The sequence below is a fragment of the Caloenas nicobarica genome, chromosome 18 (assembly GCF_036013445.1).
Source record: "Caloenas nicobarica isolate bCalNic1 chromosome 18, bCalNic1.hap1, whole genome shotgun sequence".
NCBI lineage: Eukaryota > Metazoa > Chordata > Aves > Columbiformes > Columbidae > Caloenas > Caloenas nicobarica.
In genome coordinates, this window is record NC_088262.1 from 8,768,423 (window position 1) to 8,789,291 (window position 20,869).

A 20,869-nucleotide genomic window follows, 5' to 3' on the forward strand; every position below is an offset into this window, starting at 1 on the left:
TCTGATCATTTTAGTCACAAAAAAGAGTGAAATGGTTCAAACTAGCGCTCAATAAGCAACAGGCAAGGAAAATGAGGGAGGGGAGAGAAAAACAGTCTTTCTAAGATGTAATAGAAACATGTAACAGGTCTAGGCAAGTACAATGGCACAGGGTACAGCAAAAATAAAAAAAATCTATTAGAACTTTCAAAATCAAGAAAGGTATGTGTTCAGACCAAAAGAAAAGGGAAAAAAAGAAAAATCTTCATTTCTGAGTTCAGTTTGTGAGCTTCAGTGAGGGTTGGAGAGGAACATCCAACACTTGGCCTAGAGTTGTGCCATAAAGAAAGGATCAAGCTCAGCTCTCTCATTCACTTGTTCCTGTCTCCAATTCATTTGCTGATTGTGCAATATTTGTTATTTACAGCTTTCCCAGAGGCAGACGAACAGGTCTGTGAGCTAGTAGTGCCACACATTGTTCACCTTCACCCAATCAACTACCTTACAGTCACTTTAACCATCAAAGATTTGCAGAAGTTAGTCAGATTGTTAACATATTCAGATAATGCAATAGATTAAAATGGCCTTAGGCACTGCAGCTCTTGATCTAAATCCAAGCTACAGAATATGCCAAAAATTTGCTTTAGAGATGCAAAACAGTGATAATTGCTCATTGAAGAAATGCAAATGGTTATACTCAAGTGTTCTCTGACATGCCTAGGTATCCTACCTGTTTCAGAAAGAGGCTAGTGATTTCACAACAAAAAGAAAGGTGTTCCTTCTGACACTGGTAAAGATTGTCCTCTTATTCAGCCAGTGAAAACAAAAGAAAATAACATTCTTCATTTCCTTTGCTTGCATCTTGATTCCAGCTGTTGGGAAGATGTTGGAGACAGTGAGGAAGAGCTTAGCTATTTTCTAAGGAATTCTGCAGACAAAAATAAATATAAAAATTGGAAGCCACGTGCTGTTCATGTGCACAGTCTTATTGTGGGGGCACACAAATACTCAAATTAAACAACGGTGAGAGGAAGAATAAAGTAACACCATGCCCAGCAGACAAACTGATGTCCAAAACCATTCAGTATGGCCCCAAGACTGATGAGAAGGTCAGCAGGTTTTGAACGTGAACAGTAGTACATGTCATTTTAGCACCATTCTTTTCTATTTCCAATATCCAGAATGCTTAGGAAAAACTGGAAGAGTCTTCCAAGTGCTGTGGCATTCTTGAAAGCCTGCAGAGTGGCTTGGCAGTGTGGCCAGGTCCCTGTGCACCTCAGGAATGAAGCGCTCTCCAGAGCAGCTCTCTAGTGCTACTCGAGCTCTCCAAGAGTGCACTTAAACCACAGCCAGTGTTCTATCTTGGCATGCCCACAGCAGGTCTTTGTGCAAGTATCCTGCAACGAGACAACCTGGGAGCAGATATCACTAACAATCTCATCTGTCCTTAAAAGAAAAAGCTTTGGGACTACTTAAAGGTTACTACTCTGCTCAAATAAAATAACAGCATAAACATGGGACATAGGTGTGAAAGTCTGCAGAGCGTGTGTGGTTTGGGAAATTCAGTTGAAACTGCACATTTCCTGGGCTACTCCAAACTCAGAAGCCTTGTTCAATACAACAGTGGTACGTACACAAAGCTGGATCTCCTCCAGAAGAACACAAATATAATTAAAATAAGATATGAAGGCCTGATTTTTTCAGAATGAAGAGAAACGTGATCTTGAACCTTCCCACTCGTTTGCTGCCAACAAAGCATACATGATTTGTGGTTGGTAAATAAGCAACACCTGGATTACTCTGGAGAAATGGGATAGATACTGCTTCCAGGGATAAACAACAACTAAAGAGAGAAATGTTAGTAACAGTCATTCATTCTCTATTAAGAACGTCATTCCTTATCTGCTTAGAGCATAAGCGATTTGAAAGCATGCTTGTATGCAGCATAACATTAAGTGCACACGTGCACTGGACAATCAGTGCCAGAAGGTTGGTAGCTATTATGTTATGACAGACTGTGCAATGTCCCTCAGCTTTCAAACTGCTAAAAGCAGGTATTCATACTGAGCTAGCAGAGCTTCGGAATTTGTAGAATAAATATGCAAGGTCTTAAAAACTCCTTTCTCCTAAGAGTGTCCTATTTATAGAATGCCTGTCAACAGGACTTGGATATAATGAAAAATATTCACCAGAGGACAAGACGATAGCAGTTCTAGAGAGCTGCATTTAATATAATCATAATGTATTACTAATTTGTCTTTTGAGATCCGAAATCCTCTGCTCTAAATGTTACTGATGACGGAACCCATCTTACAAGTTGGGTTTTTTTAAGTCTTCAAGATAAGAATAGCTTAAGAGAGTAGAGATAAATTTGCTCTTGCTCTTTAAAGCATGATTAAGTAGTCTACGATACAGGAAATAAAGCTGAGGGCTGCTGCAGTGTTAGCCCAGTCATATTCCAGTACCTGAACCTGGGCCAAGCCTCTTGCTTTTTCAGAAACAGACACGCCAGTTTCCCTGAGGAACAACTGGTTGGAGAGCCATTCTAAAGGTATCTGATATCTTTCATTCCACTCTTTAGCAACCAGGCTTCTACTCAGGGTAAGGTGCTCTGCATTTAAGAATAACATGAAAGAGGAAGAACCTCAGGGATTAGTTAGGATCTGGGACATTCCTCTTGGTAGATAAAGCTGGAGACTTTTCTCACCTGAAGCCTCCAATATTAGAGCCCATTGGGAATTCTGTCTCCCAGTAACAACGAGCATGGCTAGAATTAGGAACAACATTTTTGAAAGTACACTGAGAATACATAAAGTCAAAAATCCAGGTCAGAAGAAGTTGCAAAATAGTGGAAAGTCCAAGTCTGCAAATTAGAATTTCAGGAACAAACCGAAAAAGCTCACTGCTTCACAGGCATTTCTCAAGCTTCTGCTTTTTTTTTTTTTTCCTCCACCTACTGTGGGTTATCACACTGACTGAAGCTACAGTCAGAATTTCAAACACAGAACGGAACTTCATTCAAACATCCTCAATCGTCTTGCAAAGCCAGAAAATTGAATGGCATTATTATTCTGAGGACAGTAGAGAGATAATTCTTTTAAGAAAAGCAGTCTGCCCTGACATTAGTCAGTAGATTTCTGGCCAGAAGGTCAACTTTTCTCCAAGGTAACTCAAGTTGTGTCAGAACTATTGGGGAGCTCTGGACCAAACTGATCTATTTCCTCATCAGGAACAGATATTCTCGATTCTCATTTCGGGCCTTTGAGTTAGAGTGCTGTAAAATACAACATTAATCCAGAAGGTACACTTCACACAGGCATTACAAACATTTTCTACATCTGTAAAATGGAAAAACATGTTCCATTCAATTCAAGCACACATTCATTTTGCCTTAGTAGGGTTCAAGAACAAAGAAGGAAAATCCTTACACCTAAAAAGCCAACAACACAAGGCAAGAAATAATAGAAAATAAAAACCAGTAGAAGTTTAAAGAAAAAAAAAAAGAGGTCATTGCCAAAAAATCTGCAAAGAAACCCTCTGATTCAGTAGAAAGTTGAGAGAAAGTGATGGCATGAGGCAGGCTCTACCCAGATGTGCTATATCTATGCCATATGTGTAGCACACACACATTTACCATTTTTCTTAAGGTTTAAAACCTCAGGCCTTTCTTGTCATTCATTTCCGAGAATTTTTACACTTTCCTAAATTGAAGATTTTAGGTACTCATATGTCAGATCACTGAAAGGTGGAACCCTGATTCCCCATACTAAATCAGGCGGACTTTGGCTGGTTTTATTCAGCAAAGCGCAAAGCTCAAATTAAGCTTTAGAAAAAGGCCACACTAAAACAGGAGAAGTTTAAATTAGTTTAGACCATAGGAAGAATAAGTTTGCATTGCTTGGAATATATCATGAAGACATACCCTTCAGTCTACTCAGGCAGTCATTATTACTTTTTTGATTGCCATGTAATAGTTCATACTGAATGTTGTTAGGCACTAAAGTATAATAGAATAGAAACAAAACAGTTGAAGTGTTTTCTAAATAGACTACAAGCTGTTTAGTTGAAATTAGTCTGATTTTTTAAAATATAGATAAAAAATAGAAGTCATATAAGCAAGAAATATGATAGGTCTTAACACTTGTTTCCATAAACCAAGCTTACCGGATCAACTTGCCTCTCCGGTTTTTTGACATTTTACTGCAGAATTACATTAACTGATTCATATCAGAACATAAACAACTTTCAATGTGTAATTTTATTATGTTCATCATATGAACTAAAGTGCTACTCAGATACTACTAAAACTATAATTTGATAAATTACATTGTAAGGGTTATCAGATTTCATATGAGACCTAATACAGGAAGTGTGACAAGCAGGTACACATCCCACCCCTAAACAGCAGGTTGTTTGGCAGACATTCCTCAGCTGAAACAACCACAATAATCTCCACTTTGCAGCAAGTCTGTTATGGAGGAAAAGTTCAAAAGGTGTTTAATTCCAGAGAGTGATAATCCTGAAACTGTCTATTTTGTTCTGAGACCTGCAGAAAATACCTTGCTGACAGATCAAGTCAATTGACCTTTCCTTTCCAGAAACCTCTTGCACTTTGAAATAAATCTCACAAGGGAAAATGTCAGAGATGTGAAAACAATAAGACTATTTTTGGTGAACACTGCTGATAGGAATACAAACTCGGGTTTCAATTTTATAAAGGACTATCTCTGTCAATAACATTGACAAATAAAGTAATTGCCATAACAAATTATTTATACTTATTATCTTCAGGTAAGCAGAACACATACATAAACTCTGTCTAAAGAATACTGGCCCTAATCACAGAAATGTATTTAAAATCAAAATCATATAGATCATAAAACAACTATCGCATAGAATGGTTTTGAGAGTTTATTTCACAGGAATAAAGAATAGCATTCTAATAATGTTTTTGTTTGCAGGAAGATATAGAGAGAAACATCAATTTAACTGCAGGCCAGTTTATTAACGGTAACAACCCATACATTCCTTACAGTTTACAGTTTCTTAAATATTAAAACCAGATAAACCATACCTGTAGCAAATTCTTTGCAGCTTTTCACATTACTTAATAAGGCTACATAACAAAGGCATTCTCCTTTAGATTTCAAAATTAGTGAAACCTGTATACTTATTAGAAAAAGAGTATCACTGTCATAATGAGATTTGGTTTGCTGAACAGTGAAAAGAAACGGAAGAAGTTAAATCAAAGCTACTATTCAGTGGAAGGATTAAAAATAAAGGAAAAGAATACACTGGTTATTGCTTTGCCTCCACTAGCCCTACTGTGAAATTTTCATATCCTTTTAAAGATGTATCCGGCACTCTTTAAAAGAAAAACACAGAAATACACACAAGAAAAAAGTACTCACACTGTTTGGATGTTGAATGGCAGCTTCGTGCTGCAGTCGAACCCGCTGTGGCATCATCACATCATCCTGGAATAAATAGCACACTGTTACTGAACATAAAAAGGGTCACAGTACAGTACTCAGACACACAGTAGAATATGCTGCTAAATTAACATCATTTTACTGGCTTGCAGTCAGAAACACAAATGGAACTAATATTAAGAAACTTTACACTTCTAATGGATTAAACTCACTTCTGTTCAAACTGAAACTGATCAAAACTACTATGTGACAACCGTGTTGTGATCTCAACGTGTATCATATAGGCACCCACACATTTTACATTTCTATAGAAATTCACCCACTTGCCAACAAGTCTAACAGCAGTACTGGCAGTATGTGTGTGAGGAACTAACCTTGATTAAACGCATGAGAGACATTCTGGCATTATGAGGAAATGTGCTTTGTAGTCTGGATGTACCTTGTTTCATTAAGGAAAAGCCTTCAGTCTCTAGATCGACTAATGTCATATGTTATGAACACAGAAACTAGTATTTGTGAAATTATAAAATTCTAAGAAAAAAAAAAAGAAGAAAAAACCCATGCTTATAAAATGCATCAGCATTGACACTGGCTTTAAAACATACCACCTAGATTTAAATTTGATGTTAATACTGGCTTCACCTGTAGCATAAAGGTCTATTTTGTTTACATACAAAAAGACAGGTTGCCTGGTAAAAAGTTAGTAAACTTCCTATCCTTCCTTGAACAAATAGGAGATATTCCTTTTTAAAATTACATTATTTCCTGTTCAAAATTATATCCTTTCTAGACTATGGTTTTACAGTCTATTAGAATGCCCAACGGTAGCACAAATTTTCTTCAATAAGTTTAGTCTGCTGAGGTTTCTGCCTATATTCTTTTCCATTGTGGTGCCATATTTCTTCCTTTTTAAAAGATCGATTCAGTCTTTCTTAGATGCTGGTTAAAGCTAACACACCCTATTTCTTCTTAGAGTATTTCCAAATGACCCCACCTTCTCAGGCAAACGTAATTCAAAGGAGCCCTGAATTCCTGTTCTATATCCATTCTTTTAACTGTTCCTCACATTAAAATCATTCTAAGGAGATTTCTACTAAAGCCAAAAATAAAAACAAATACTGAATTTCCAACAACTTTCACATTAAAAGTTCCAGTTGCAAAACAAGGATGAAAAAAGTTTCGAAGTAGATACAACCATTTAATACAATTCAAGGTTAAAGATAAAATAATTGAATAATAAAACTGGCCCTTATTACAAGCAAGTTCATAAAAGATGAAAGGAATACATCGTCAAAAGCATTTTTCTGTATTTTGTATTTAGTATTTACTTAGTAAGAAGCATAAGAGACATTACCGATTTTCAAAAGCAATAGAGTGAAAGAAACCTTTCTGATTTCTCAATCTATGTACATCGGTTGCTTCAAAACTGCAATAATATTATTTACCATGCAATCCACTTCATCAATAAGGCACCAGAATTCAGGTACTGTATCAAGCAAATGTTTCGATAAAACATTTACCCTATTTCCCATAAGAACCACCATAATCCTATTTCTTTATGCCAAATACAGAGCTGATTGTTGTAAATTAAAACCTGGTTTTCATATAAACAATAGGAAATATATTTTAACTGAGATCTGTTCACTCCTTTATTAATTACTTAGGATTCTTAGATGTCTTCTTGTTAAATCCCCCCAAAATCAGATGCAAAATAAATCCATCAAAAACCAAGGAATTTCAATGCTTAGAACAATGTTCCTATTATCTCTTTACAATTTACAACATATCCTCTTGTGCTAAAAGAGTTCAGTGTTTATGATCCTGCACAACAGAGATAAATTTAACAGAACTCATACATTGACAAAGACGAAAAATAATCTACTTGATTTAAAAGGCTTAAACCAGCATGGAAAGCATTCAAACCAAATTCAAATATCCTATTCACCAAACAGGTCAATGTTATGTTTTCATAAGTAGACAAGTTGACAGGAAAGGTCTAGTTCCCCCTAACAAAACACTGTGTCATTTTGATGCTATGGGCAAAACTAACAAGTCTACAGATTTGGGTCTTAGGCTATCGTCAAGATCATCAGTATTCTGAAAAGACATTTCCCTTCTTGAAAGAATGGACAAAAGAACATATTTAAAATAAATGCATGCCTTCACTAAGCATATACTTGCAATAGGATAGCTAAATAAAAATAATTTGTAAGTAAATCTATTCTCATGTGACCCCACTCACCAAACTTAGTAGAAAAATTAAGAAAAATCTCAGGTAATAGCTGGGTTTACTGTCTTCTAAATATGTACATACCTACAATTCAAACAAGGCCAAGCAAGCAGGAAAACAGCACGAAATAAAGCAACATAAATAGAAACCTACTTTAGGCACCCCAAATAACCTAGAAGTTATAAGAATTCTGTTGATTACAAACATGCGTCCTGTTCTCCAGTGTCCATTCTGAGTAGGAAAACAATTTGCTGAAAGATGGGAGAAAGAAAAGGACTTTATTTCACGCGAAAAGCCATCAGGGATTTCTAAACAAGCCCAGATGTGTTTCTGCCAGTGGGGGGCCGTGATCTCCATCACCTTTCCACCCCAATCGGCTCTGCCTGCTTGTGTCCGGTGCAGCTCTCCCTGCTGCAGAGAGCTGGCCGGCTCCTGTCAGCGCCCACACCACTCACAGATGTTGCCAAATCAGAAAAGCCAGTTACACAACTATCAGCTGCGTTGTTTTCTTTCCAACCAGACGCATCATTCCTTATAAAAACACACACAATTTATACTGAGCTAGTTGTTTTGTTTTACTTCACTCATATGTTTAGTCGAAGAAAAGGAAAACTAAATCAATAGGCTGAGTTCAAGAATATTACTCAAAGCTGCTGTTGCTTTGGTATGTGTTTTTTAAATCAATCTGGGTAAAATCAAATGACAAGCATTCACTGGCCTCTTCAGCCAGGCTGGCTGGACCACACTGAACTCCACAGTGATAACTTCATGATTTTTCCATTAAAAGTGGGGGGGCGTTTGCACTTCACAAAGTAAAACAAAACATACAACTCGATGTACAATACGCATCTACTTTTTAAAACTAAGTTCACTCAAAACAACACAGTAATTATAGCTGAGTATTGAAGTCCTCTCTTAAGCTTACATTACAGACATCACATGCTTTTACAAATTCCTTCGTATTTGGCTGGTCAAAAAAATAAATTTAAAAAAGTGAGATGACACACACTATCCTCACAATAATAGCACCTTCTTTCTTTCCACTGCAGCTATTACACACAAAATAAACCTGCAGCAACACCAGGAGGAATGTTTGACTCACTGAGAAACAATACGGCATCTCCAAAGTCTTTCAGTCCATCAAATGGTCATTCATTTATCCTGCACCTGCTCAGACTACAGTGAAAATCTTTCTTTGCCATTGTTCAGTTCACTTCCTTGAACCAGGGAAGTAAAAGGCCTGAGACCTCCAAAAACTGGCCTGTCAACAGCACGACCAATGCAAATACACTGATCCCAGGCCATTGTCCAGAAGGCAGGTTTTTAACAAAGCCCCGCACTATCGAACACATTAGAATCACTCACTGTAACGGCCACACACAACACCTGAGCACCTGACCCTAATGGTCTGTTAGTAGTTGCAAGATCATACGAAAAAAATACTACTTCTCTGTTTCTACTTCTGCATTACATTGAGAAAGAAGGGAACAACGAAGAAAACACTTCAAAGTTTAAGAAGCTGACTTCATTGAATGCCTTTCTTTTCTTGAGCACAACAAAAAAGTCTACATGGGAGGAAACACATGGTGTTCCTGTGCACCTGAATGACTAGTATCTGCCATCAATATGAAATTAATTACAATCTTTTTACAGAATCTTTTAATACATAATCAATTTTAATTGATCGGGAAATTTTTGCTGCCAAAGCAGCTCCCACCTTCGTACATTCACTTGTTCAGGAAATGCAGACACGTGCCTTTCCTTATCTAGCTCTTCCGTGATCACTGGAGATCACCTTGGACCTTTCTCACAGCTACATTCAGTGAAAAAAAAAAGTGAGTGAGTGCAGGCAAGGGAAACAAGTAACTCACACGGTGTTCAACAGCAAAGTCAGTAAGCTCAGACGAGTAAAATCCTCACCACCAATCCCAAACATCCACTTTAAATAATGAACAGATAAAGGTATATGTAGGGAGAGGTTATGGCAAAGGGTTTGCTTCTTCATTTGTGAAACAGAAAATTAACATTTCACATTCCAGATAGAGGCATTTAATCTGTTTTTAATATATGAACTTCTTTACAGAGCAATAAAAGGAAAGATGCTTTCAAGTACTTGTGGTTTGATTTTTTGGTACTCATTAGTGACCCAGAAACATGGACACTCTTCTGGACAGAAGGGGTTTCTGCTTGCCTGCTGTTTGAATAACAGCTTATTTCAGTTTTTAAATCAGAAGATCAAATTTACAAGGAATAATATGTTAAAACAACAGAAAGCAAATACATGAAGTCTAATCACTGCTTCATTTCCTGAGCTATACAGGTGTTAACTAGAAAGAAAGGAAGAATATTTCAAAAGTTTATTGGTGCCTGTAGAGTAATGTATAATGGCAACTAACAAGAAATCCATCTTTCCAAAACCAGCAAGTTCTGGAGACTGTAAAAACAAGCAGCTATGTTTACAAGTGAAAGGCAGCTTGAAGGCTGGAGTCCCTGAAACATCTGCCAAGTCTGGTGCACTATGGTCTACCCACTTTCTTCCAAGACCTTTAAGAATACCCCCTCAAAGAAGTGTTTCTGAACTTGAAACTCAAGAAAAGGTTGCAGTTTCACAGCAATTAACATTCCCACCTTAAATCATACAAGCAAATCTTACAGAAAGGCACAGGTCAGCAGCTGCCAATTCAAATGCAGGAATGTCAGTTCCAGTGGTCCACCCCAACGTTTGGTGAATAAAACTTACCTGTTTCCCTATGTCATTATAACTATTAGGTTGGTGCAAAAGTAATTGCAGTTTTGGACCATGAATTTTAAATCATTATAACTAGGCTCACACATGTCTTTATTAATCAAAATAGGAATTGTTACAATCAACATATTTTTGCCAACGAGAAATCTGTTTGTTTATTCGTGTAGCGTAAAAATCCGTGTTTTGGGATTTGACAAACTCTTGGAAAGCTTTTTCTGCATCCTGCTGGGTCTGGAAGTGTCTTCCCTGCCAAACAGTCGTAGAATGGTCGAGGTTGAGTTCTTCAGCAACTTCTCATGTACTTGTAAGAGGATCAGCTTCGATGATTGCTCTTAATAGGTCATCGTCAACTTCTGATGGCCAGCCACTACATTCCTCATCTTCAAGGCTCTCGTCTCCCTTGCAAAACTTCTTGAACCACCACTGCACTGTACGTTTGCCAGCAATTCCAGGGCCAAATGCATCCTTGATGTTGCAAGTTATCTCTGCTGCTTTACGAACCATTTTGAACTCGAATAAGAAAACTGCTCTAATTTGATTTTTGTCTAATATCATTTCCATAGCCTAAATTAAATATAAAATAAACAGCAAGTAATAAGTCAGTAGCAAAAAAACATAAAGCAAGAAAAGCGCATTAAAATGACGAATAGCATAACCACATTTAAGAATGTGTCCAATATCAAATGGCAAATTTCAACAATGAAAAAACTGCAATGACTTTGGCACCAATGAACTGTATCAGCAAGCAGTGACACTGTGGCAACATGGTTTAGAGTCACAACTCTGAACACGCTAAGCATCTCGGAAACAGTGATACATTGCCAACAGAGCCTTTCAAAAGACTAAAACAAGCGTGGCAAGGACTCAAGTGAATATGACTGGGTTTGAAAGGACAGAGTTTTATAGTTCTTCTTTTACAGTCAGGAACACTCCAACACCACATTGATTAAACCTGAAGTAATGGCAAACTACACAGATTAGGATGAAATGAAAGCATGTGCCTTTTTAAAGAAATACAGTTTTATACACGTATAGCGTGTTTAAGTGAATGTCAACGAAAATAGCAAATCAAAGCAGAAAACAGAATTTTTAGTGTAAGAGTTCTGCTGTGTTACAACTGGGTAAATGATTAAAAAGATGGTAACCAGCCCAGAGAACTGACAAACTAAAGCTACAATAGAATGCAACTGGTAGATAAAGTCATAACTGCAGACAACTGGAAGAGTAAAGCTAACAGTGAAATGTATTTGCATAATTAGTTCACTTTGTTGTCATTATGACCAAGATTTCCTGAGACTATAAATGTTAAATATGAACAATTTGATAAGCGCCTTCCATTTTTCTACTTGTTTTCCCAGTGGGAAAAATGTAGCTTAGAGGTGAAATTTGTAACAACAACCAGAGCAAAAAACTCCATCATAGCTATTAGTCAAACAGCTGCCACTTCATACTAGAACAGGCTGATCAAATTCTGACAGTTCTGAGCTCTGTAACCTTTTTTTCCACATTTCTTCCCAATTTGTTGTCCTCACAAATCTGTGTTGAGAGACATAACACAAGCAGCTTGACTCCAGCTGGAATGGCAAGCAAAACAGTCTCTCTGGAGCCAGTACTTCCAAAGATGCTCCCAAATCTGCTTGTACATTCACTTCTTTGACTGAAATGAATATACACGGAGCCACGACATATTTCTCCACCTATATGAAATGTATACAGACTACTGACCCAGCCCCATTTCTCTCCACATCCACCTATAGCAAACCTGAAATTACGGCTGCATGTCTGAAGGTCAATTCCCTGGTATTACTGCACCACATTCCAAAAGGCTGATATCAACATTCCTTCCTAGAGAGTCTGAGACTGGATTGGTGACTGAAATGAATAAGGTAGGTGGCGCGTAGAAGCGGAGTTGTTAAACAGCTGGCAACATCTGTTTTTCAGCTATTATCACACAACATTCACTAACTACACCCAAATTATTGAGCAATTTTTAGACTTGTAGCACTTTCCACATTCGTTTTATTTCCTCCGATCTGTTTTCAGCAAAAACCAGAAGTCACAGGGACAGACAGTAGAAAATACATTTAAGTAACGCAAATCATTTAATATTTCTTTTATATCAAAATTAGGCTTCTGAGAGTTCAGAATGCCTTCTATTTTGAAGCACCTAGCTCAATAGCAGGAATAGAAATGCGTAGAACTGAAAATCTTGGTAGCTTCTTCCAAGCTCATCCACACTGTAAGAAATAAAATTCTCAAAACACTTTGAGTAGGTCTTAATTATATTAACTATAAACTTACGCTAATGATAATGTTGCAGAAATCCAAAATCATCACCTGTTACATTCCTTAATAGTTGCATTTTTTTTCCCTGATGTTTTCTTATCCTGCACAGCTAGTCAGCAAACAGAAAGAACACAGCAGTGTGAAGATGCATACTGTATAAACACTATAAGGTAAGTAACATATCATGAATTCTGAAGACATCTCAGTAAAAATAATTAATTTCATTTAAATAATTTTCTGTTTTACTGCTAGTGGTTTACAAACAACTGGATCTATTTGGATCAAAAAGCAAGACTAATTCAAAATTTACCTCAGTAAATTACTGTATACAGATTTGACAGAGAAGATATGAAGCTCCATGGGAGAAGAGAATAGTAGCTTCATTTCTCACTCACACAATGTGGACTCAGCTAATTCAGTCAACATAAGTACATATGTGACCCATTCTATATACTCTCTAGAATGCCCCATAAAATGTACTATCTGTCCAAGCCTGGAACACCTGAACTTTGCAAATCACAAGTAATACCTAGGGTTTCTTTTTCATTTTAGATATGTAAACAGCCTCACTGACTCACAACATGGGAGAGTTAAATCCATGGAATCATTCATGCCAATTGAATGTCACTTGGATTTGTATCTACCTGAAGCAAACCAAAAAGAACTGGATACTAGTTAATTCGTCTCAACAAAACCGGCATCATCTGAAATATCGATATATACCAGCTAGTGTATTTCAAACTTATACACAAAGATTTACACTAAATACACTCTGTAAAACAAACAAACAAAACCCAAACCCAACTAACTGTTAAAGGGAAACTAGGCTAAATTCAAGTAAACTCATTTAAAAAGGTACACTGTGTTTCTATATACAGTGTCAACTTAATAAAAGCAAGAATAAAGGCCAGAAAAGCCACCTGCAGAACTTAATTTCTTAAATGGTAAGAAAAGAAATTTCTGCTGCATTGCCTTGGGTCAAAAGAAATATACCAGCACTTAACCATGTCCCACAACAGTAGACTGATTAATTCACAAAATTTTGACATTAAAAAATTCTTCTATCTAGTTGATACAACGAATGGAGTCTGTGAACTGAAAGATTACCCAAATTAAAACTTGTGTGGTTATAAGGCTGTGGAGTTTACACCCCTGGTCTCATGGCATTTTCTAACAAGCACAGACAATCATAACGTTAAGTCGAATCCTACCTGAAAATCTACACTTCCAGCAGCCAGTTCCTTCTAGTACTACACTAAACCACAGTTTAGTTCCAATTCAGAAGAAAGAATCAATGTTCAGGTGAAATTTCATGAGATCAGCGAGCCCTAAAGGTCTTGCTCTTCTTGCCTGATCCCCACCACATGGCACCATTCCTCAGATCAGCTATGCATATTTGTGAAACCCTTCACTGCATATTAAGCTGCATGAAGTCAGATAGTTATCTGTGGGTTAGTGAGCTGAATGGGTTCACAGAAGGCATGCAACAAAGGACAGAAAAAAAAAATCCAAGATGGAAGGTGAGACCTCTCCTATTTTGCATCAAAAAGCCAGTAGATTAGCTCTTAGTATCCCATCAATATAGTTTTCTGAAGATTGTGGGAAACTAAAATCCTGAAAACATCTAAATGCCAACCTTGCCCAACCCTGCTCACAATAGATTGTGAAATCCAACAGGAGCAAAGAATGGTGTAAAGGCTGTAGGTTTTCTGCAGGTTGGAAGACAACTTTATGGCTATAAATAGTAACCAGCATGTTTAACGCTCAAACACCTTTAAACAGCTTGTCTTTAAGGCAAACCAACAACTACATTAAAACCAAAAGTATTTAAATGACAAAACTAAGTTAGACAAAACGCATTAACTTACTGAGTCCAGAAAGCAGAGATAGGTTCCTGAGCTCTGAACTACTGCTTGATTTTTAGCAAATCCAACTGTTGAGAAAACAAAGATAAAATTATGTGGTAGCTTCTACCTTTGCATTTTCTAAATCCTACTACAGTCAGGAACAGATGAAATATGAAAATCAGTATCAGGTAAAGTACACAATTTTTCCATATTTAAAGCCAGGTAATTTGTAAATATTTAAATAGCATGCCTATTTCAGTCGTCTTCTCTGAGTGGTTACCAGTTGTTTTAGAATTCTACCACCAGCTACAATTAGCCCTTCACAAAGACATAATATGTAATATGTATCTCGAAGAGTCCAGCTACCTACATCTCACAATCAGGACACCTCAGACTCTAGAATCACAGAATGGTTTGGGTTGAAAGGGGCCTTTAAAGGTCAGCTAGTCCAACCCCTCTACAATGCGCAGATGCTGAAAACCCTTGGCTGTATATACATATTCTTCTCTTAAGTCATAACAAATAGTAACAAATCACAAGAAGGCAACCAAAGAACAAGCCATTGCTAGGCAACTTGTTTTTCCCATCAGGGGGCCGAGTCTTCAGAAGGACTCAAAGAAAAAGTTATTTTCCATTACGCTTGTTAAATATAAAGCATGCAAATACAAAAATTTCATGTGCCATTTATATAATGGCACATGTAATGCTGAGGGGAGCCAAATTTGAAGAATATATGCACAAGGAGCACAAATCTGGCTTATTTATACCGTAATATGTTACATCATCCATGGAAGATCATACCACAATATCTATTCAGCCAAATGACAACATTGGCATCTAGCGTCTTTTAATTTCTGAGTCCCTGATGCTTGTTGAATCTTTTACCAAGCCACTTCAGGAAGCTGAATCAAAAGAAAATCTTTTTGTCAGCTTAATTTCTGAAGCAGATGACAACACTGGAGGGTCAAACAAATGGCAGAGCCAGAAAAAAAAGGGAAAGGAGCAGGAATACACAGCCAAGGGTAAGGATGGGGCTGCAGCAACCAGCAATAAGATGAACTTGGCTTACCACTGAAACACATCTGTGAGGTAGGAGTGTCTACCTGGCATAATTTTTGTATGTAGACAAGGTCTACCTAAGAACATTCTGGTCCTTGAATTGTCACAGGTAGCATTCTAAGGAAAGACCACGCTGCATCCAGTGTTATTCTGAAAAATGCTATATAAATTCCACTTGGTCATATATGTAACATTTATGCTTTGTTGAAAGTATTTATGGAACCAAGTCAGGGAATCCAGCAAAAGACTGCCCTGACATGCAACCCAAATGATGTGAAGATATGCAATACTGTGGAGTTTTTATTCTTTAACAGGAAAACTGGAAATTCAAAGCCAGAAAAATCTCACCATTAAGTGAAACAGGATAATTTAAAATAATATTATCCCCAAAGTTCCTGATTTTGCATTTGAAAAAAGCAGACTTCTGTTATTCTCTACTCTTTTTATGTGACACAGTTTTAAGTTTGCTCAGAAAACAAATTTAACTGGGCTCAAAAGTTAACTTAGTTTTAATGCACATGCTCCTTGGTTATTTTGTTCAAGTACAGAAAAAGACTTATGACTGCATTTCTTACTGCCTCAAAAGAACATTATGTCAACTACCAACAGAACACTACCAATAAAGGCTCTTCCTTATAACTGTGTTATTATTTTCTTATGTGTTCTGAGTATCTTGATCCTCACCTTGACTTCTCTTCATGACTGATTTCTTGGACTTATCATCTTACAGAATACACACATATTACTTTTTATACACATATGAATATCTAATCTCACGTCTACAGTTACTCTCATTCTCCTTCCTATTGGCAGTAAAAAAGCAGCTGGCAAAGTTGGTAGCTACCACAAGAGCAGAGCTGAATCCTGGCATGAGCAGTTTTAGTGTGAAACAACTGATGCAAGTGAGCAGGTCTGGACACGCCAAACAAGCGAAACCCGAATACTGTGGAGGTCCCTACTAAAGCAAGAGGTAAAACAACAGGATAGAAATAAATTTGCCCAACTTCAATCAAATCAGTACTCTCATACATCATTCACCAGCTGTAAAGCAGCCTGTACTTACATATCAGTGCTGTCATTACTATACCCCAATATTTCAACAACCTTCAGCAGAAAATAATGAAGTACGAAGAATCAATAATGTAGGAAAAAAGTGAAGGAGCCTCAGAGGCAACTACAAGATAAAAATTTTAATACTCTATGAACTTTCTGAAATATTTCGGATCTCATTTTCAAATAAAACACTTTAAATACAATCATGAAGTATTTAGTATTATGAGAAAAAGTTGGAAAATATCTCTTTCTAAGATTAAGACAGAAACTATCTTGAAGCTTTTCATATACCAGCTATTTTTTTAGAGAGGACAAAAGAAAATACACATATTTTAAAAACTATTAATAAGAGAGATGTAACTTCCCATAGAAGAAACTAGATATCAAATTGTTTCACCACAACGAACCCCATGTTTGGCATGAGTAAAAAAATTTCTTTAATATTACTCTACTGAAAAAAATTGAATGTTTGTGCCAGGTCTCTGAGTTTTGTACGGCCTGCTTACTTGGTGAAAAGAGCCTGTTACCATGGTTACAACCGTAAAAACTTAAGCCTCAGTGAGATATTAACATTCCTTACTCTTGGAAAGAAAAAGGTTTCCTTTTTTTAGGCAAGTGACCCTTTCTTTTTTTTCTAGGTTCCCCCCTTTTCTTTTACATGTTAGAAAAGAATTAGAAATAAATCCTAATCTTGTGTAAATAGTTGAAGATGTGAAGCCTGACTAGTACATTGTTTCTGTACTAAAGCATCTTCTTTTAAAGGAAGGACTCCTTATAGTTGTAACTAGTCCTTAACATAATAAAAGTAAATCACTGAAAGCAAACAAATACTATGGATTTCAAGTAACCTGCTCCTAAAATGTAACAACAATAAAGATGTCCTCATTTTAATGGTGACCTGAGAGTGACTTCCACATGAATAAGCTTGGGGTTTTTTGTTTGTTTTGTTTTTTAAAGAACTGTGCATTTCATACTATTTAAAACAATGCCCACAGCTGCATCCCCCACCCCCAATTTCTTAGAGGTTTGTTCAGATTTCAGCTGTCCCAACACTGACAAATGCCACATTAAAATAAAAACTAATATGACTTATCTCTAATGGCACAAAATACTCCTTGTAGTTCACAACTGAATTTAGCTTTAGTTTCAGTTTCCTAAAGCGCACAGGTGAACTGACTTCAAAATTTTAACAGAAACGATTGCCAAGATATTGCACCTGTGTGTTCTTGCACATTAAAAACTAGTTTACACACATAATTAATTAAGAACAAGACTTTATACATAGAAAATATTATATATTTCCTATTTTTATAAAACAAGATGGTATTAACAAATATTACTAATCAACTTTCCTAAGTAACATAATTAACAACCTCTGGTATTATTCTCCACCTTTTTTTTTTTTTTTGAGAAATGACAATCTACTTAGCTTCTACATCACCTGCTATTAAGGGAAGTAACATTTGAAAGAAGGATGATCACTATCGGTATGAGAGGAGAAGAAAGGAAGATGGAAACATTTCCAGCAATTCAAGCAATTATTGACATTGCTCAACTCCAGCTTTATCAGTTGCCCAAAAGAGACAAATTCCCCCTACAAACCTTGTCTGCCTTTTGACATCACCACCTCAATAATGCTAATATTACAAATTGCACTGCCAAAACAACAACAGTTCATGCTAGAGATATTAAAATACTAAAAACATTTATAGTAAGTGTTACACTGTGTTACTTTGGTATTGCCAGGTCTGACAACTGCTTAAAAAACAGCTTTAAAGAAGTCTATAGTCAAAAGAAATGACAGTAAAAACAGCCAGGGCCTATAACGAGTTGTATATGAATCCAGTGCATAAACTCCTGTTTATTTGCCTGTTTCAACAACAGGATGAAAATAAAGCCTTGAGAAATAGAACTGTGCTTTTTCATAAGACCATTTTGAGGAGACTTTAATAAGCCTATGTTCCTTTCCGGTTACAAAGGATATTCTGTTAAACAACAGAAACTGAGCAGATTTTGTGTTACAGTGTTTCCAGTGTGCCTTTTAGGTGAGATAACTTGAAAGACACAAATTTGGAACTAGTTCTATATCAACCTACTGATTGTCACAAAATCTGGAATGATAGAAACATTAGTTTTCCAGCTCTCATGCCAAATGCGAGCGCACTGTTCTGCTTGCTTTGTCCTGTTGTTCTTCTCCTTCAGAACACACATGTAATCTTCCAACTTTAATGCCATTCAACAGCAGCTTCTTCAAAGAGTAATATACTTCTATTTCTATTTTACATTTTAGCAAGCTTGTCTCCTAAAAACTCATGAACATAAAAGAACCAAAACAGGCAAAACTGTTAGAGACATTTGTTTGTTATCTCCTCCAGTGGGTAAATGTAATTCATATTGGCATGTCAACCAACAGGGAATCACACCATACACCTGCCTGGTAGCCCACTAAATATATTGCTTTGCCCCTTGTGTAAATACTCAGGAATCTAGTGAGAATTTTTAGCTCACACCAAAAGTGTTCTGAAACCTGTGTTTTCATCTGATCAAAGGGATATCAAAACAGTATTTCATCCTATTTCAGAATCTATTCTAGAATACTGAAAGATATGCATGTATTTCTTAAATCACTATGTAAGAAATGTTCTATTTCTTTTTTCCTAAAACCCATCTCCTGAAGACAAATCAGATATCAGAAAGCCACAGTAAAACTGTAAGCATTAAAAACATTGCGTATACTATAATTAAACAAAATTCTTTTGCAGAGTAGAGCACAAGTGTTAAGCCAAGTTCTTCTTTCCTGGACATACAAACAAATTCTACAGAGCCAAAACCAATTGGGGCAAATTCTAAATTGGAATGACTTTTCGAACTGAGAGCTCTGGAAAACAATGTGGGTTGGTTTTGTTGGTTTTTTTTTTCAATTGCAATGCAAGTGGCTACAAAGACAATTTTCAAACTGAAAAACAGAAGATGCCTGTGATAACAACCTAATTCTCAAAAAAAATCACTATTAAGCTACATACCACCTCGAGGTTGAGATGAATCATTACTACCAAGGATTACTGGAACACCAGCATCTTCCAACTTGATCTTCCATTTTTCAATTATTTCAGCTGAACCATCCTAGAAAAATTATGACAGAGACGTAGCTCTTTTAACTTGCATAGTGAACTAAACACAGTCCCAAACAAGAATTCCTATCAGAGATAGTATTTACTTGGACAGTATTTTAAACAAGGTCTGAAACATACCTTACTGGCATCATTAAAAACTGACAGCTCCATGGTTTCTTTAAAATCTTGATCCCAAACCGACTTCAAGCATTGATCTAACCAACATTCGCTATTGTGAACAGGCACAATGACAGACTACAAAAAAAAATCCAAATGTATGTCAGTAAGCACTACTTGTTTACTTGCAGTATTCATTAAAAAGGAAAAGTGCCAGATCCTTCTTAAACTAACTTTCACAAAAAATGCACCTTAAAAGTAGGTAAAGTTCCTTTATTTTCATTACATTATTTGTTCTCTTCTCTATCAAACTTTTTTTTTTCATTTTTTGAGTTCTAGAAGATGGCCTTCGGTAGATCTCGCAAGGAAACAACAGAGACTACTGAACCAAAAATGCTAACAAAACATCTATAACACCATACCTGTTTCTAGTATTCCTGCATTTCTTGTGACACTGTTTACTTTGGTCTTCCATTAATATATCTTGCTCATCAATTTTAAGCTTACTCCCTAATTGGAGATGCTCATATACGCAGCCTGTACCCTTGACCTCTAGCCAAGTTTTTAAAAATCATTCTATCTAAAACTACTCCTAAGCATGTTACAAGATGACATATGACATAGTTCTGTAGTTCACCATTTCAACGGCAGTCTTTCCTATTACAGCTTCTGTTGTTTCAGCCGCATGCACGCAAAGCATTAAAACTTATCTGAAATATTTTTAAATTGGTTAGAAACCAGAGACGGGGGATTTCTCTGTTCAATCACTCACCACTGTTCTAGTTACCCCCAAAAGCCAACAACCTCTCCAAATTCTTTCAGTATCTGAAAAACGAATACATTCCATGCACAGAGTACAAGTCCTAAGAAATGAGCACAGTAACACACTGGCTGTGTTTGTAAAAGGAGAGTCCAAACTCGTACCTGTTAAGATCGTTTATAGATGGGGAACTTAAGGCAAAGAGCCTCAGTAACTCGTAAAAGACTCATGGGACATTTTAAGAGGT

General features: G+C 36.6%; 1 protein-coding gene across 10 annotated transcripts in view; it reads right to left on the minus strand.

The window, feature by feature from the left end:
• Positions 1-20,869, minus strand: part of B3GNTL1 (UDP-GlcNAc:betaGal beta-1,3-N-acetylglucosaminyltransferase like 1) — a 130,003-nt gene that overhangs the window by 94,643 nt on the left and 14,491 nt on the right. For 6 of the 10 annotated variants that reach the window (XR_010607219.1, XR_010607218.1, XR_010607220.1 and 3 more), the window contains exons 2-5: positions 19,884-20,000; positions 19,656-19,755; positions 14,542-14,606; positions 5,391-5,456 (exon numbers count right to left, since the gene is read on the minus strand). Coding sequence is in view for 7 of the 10 variants with exons in the window: in XM_065647592.1 (XP_065503664.1) it covers positions 5,391-5,456; positions 14,542-14,606; positions 19,656-19,755; positions 19,884-20,000 (348 nt within the window). In the remaining 3 variants the exon portion in view is untranslated. The remainder of the gene's footprint in view (positions 1-5,390; positions 5,457-14,541; positions 14,607-19,655; positions 19,756-19,883; positions 20,001-20,869) is intronic. The other 4 variants (XM_065647596.1, XM_065647597.1, XM_065647595.1 and 1 more) reach the window with 3 other exon arrangements.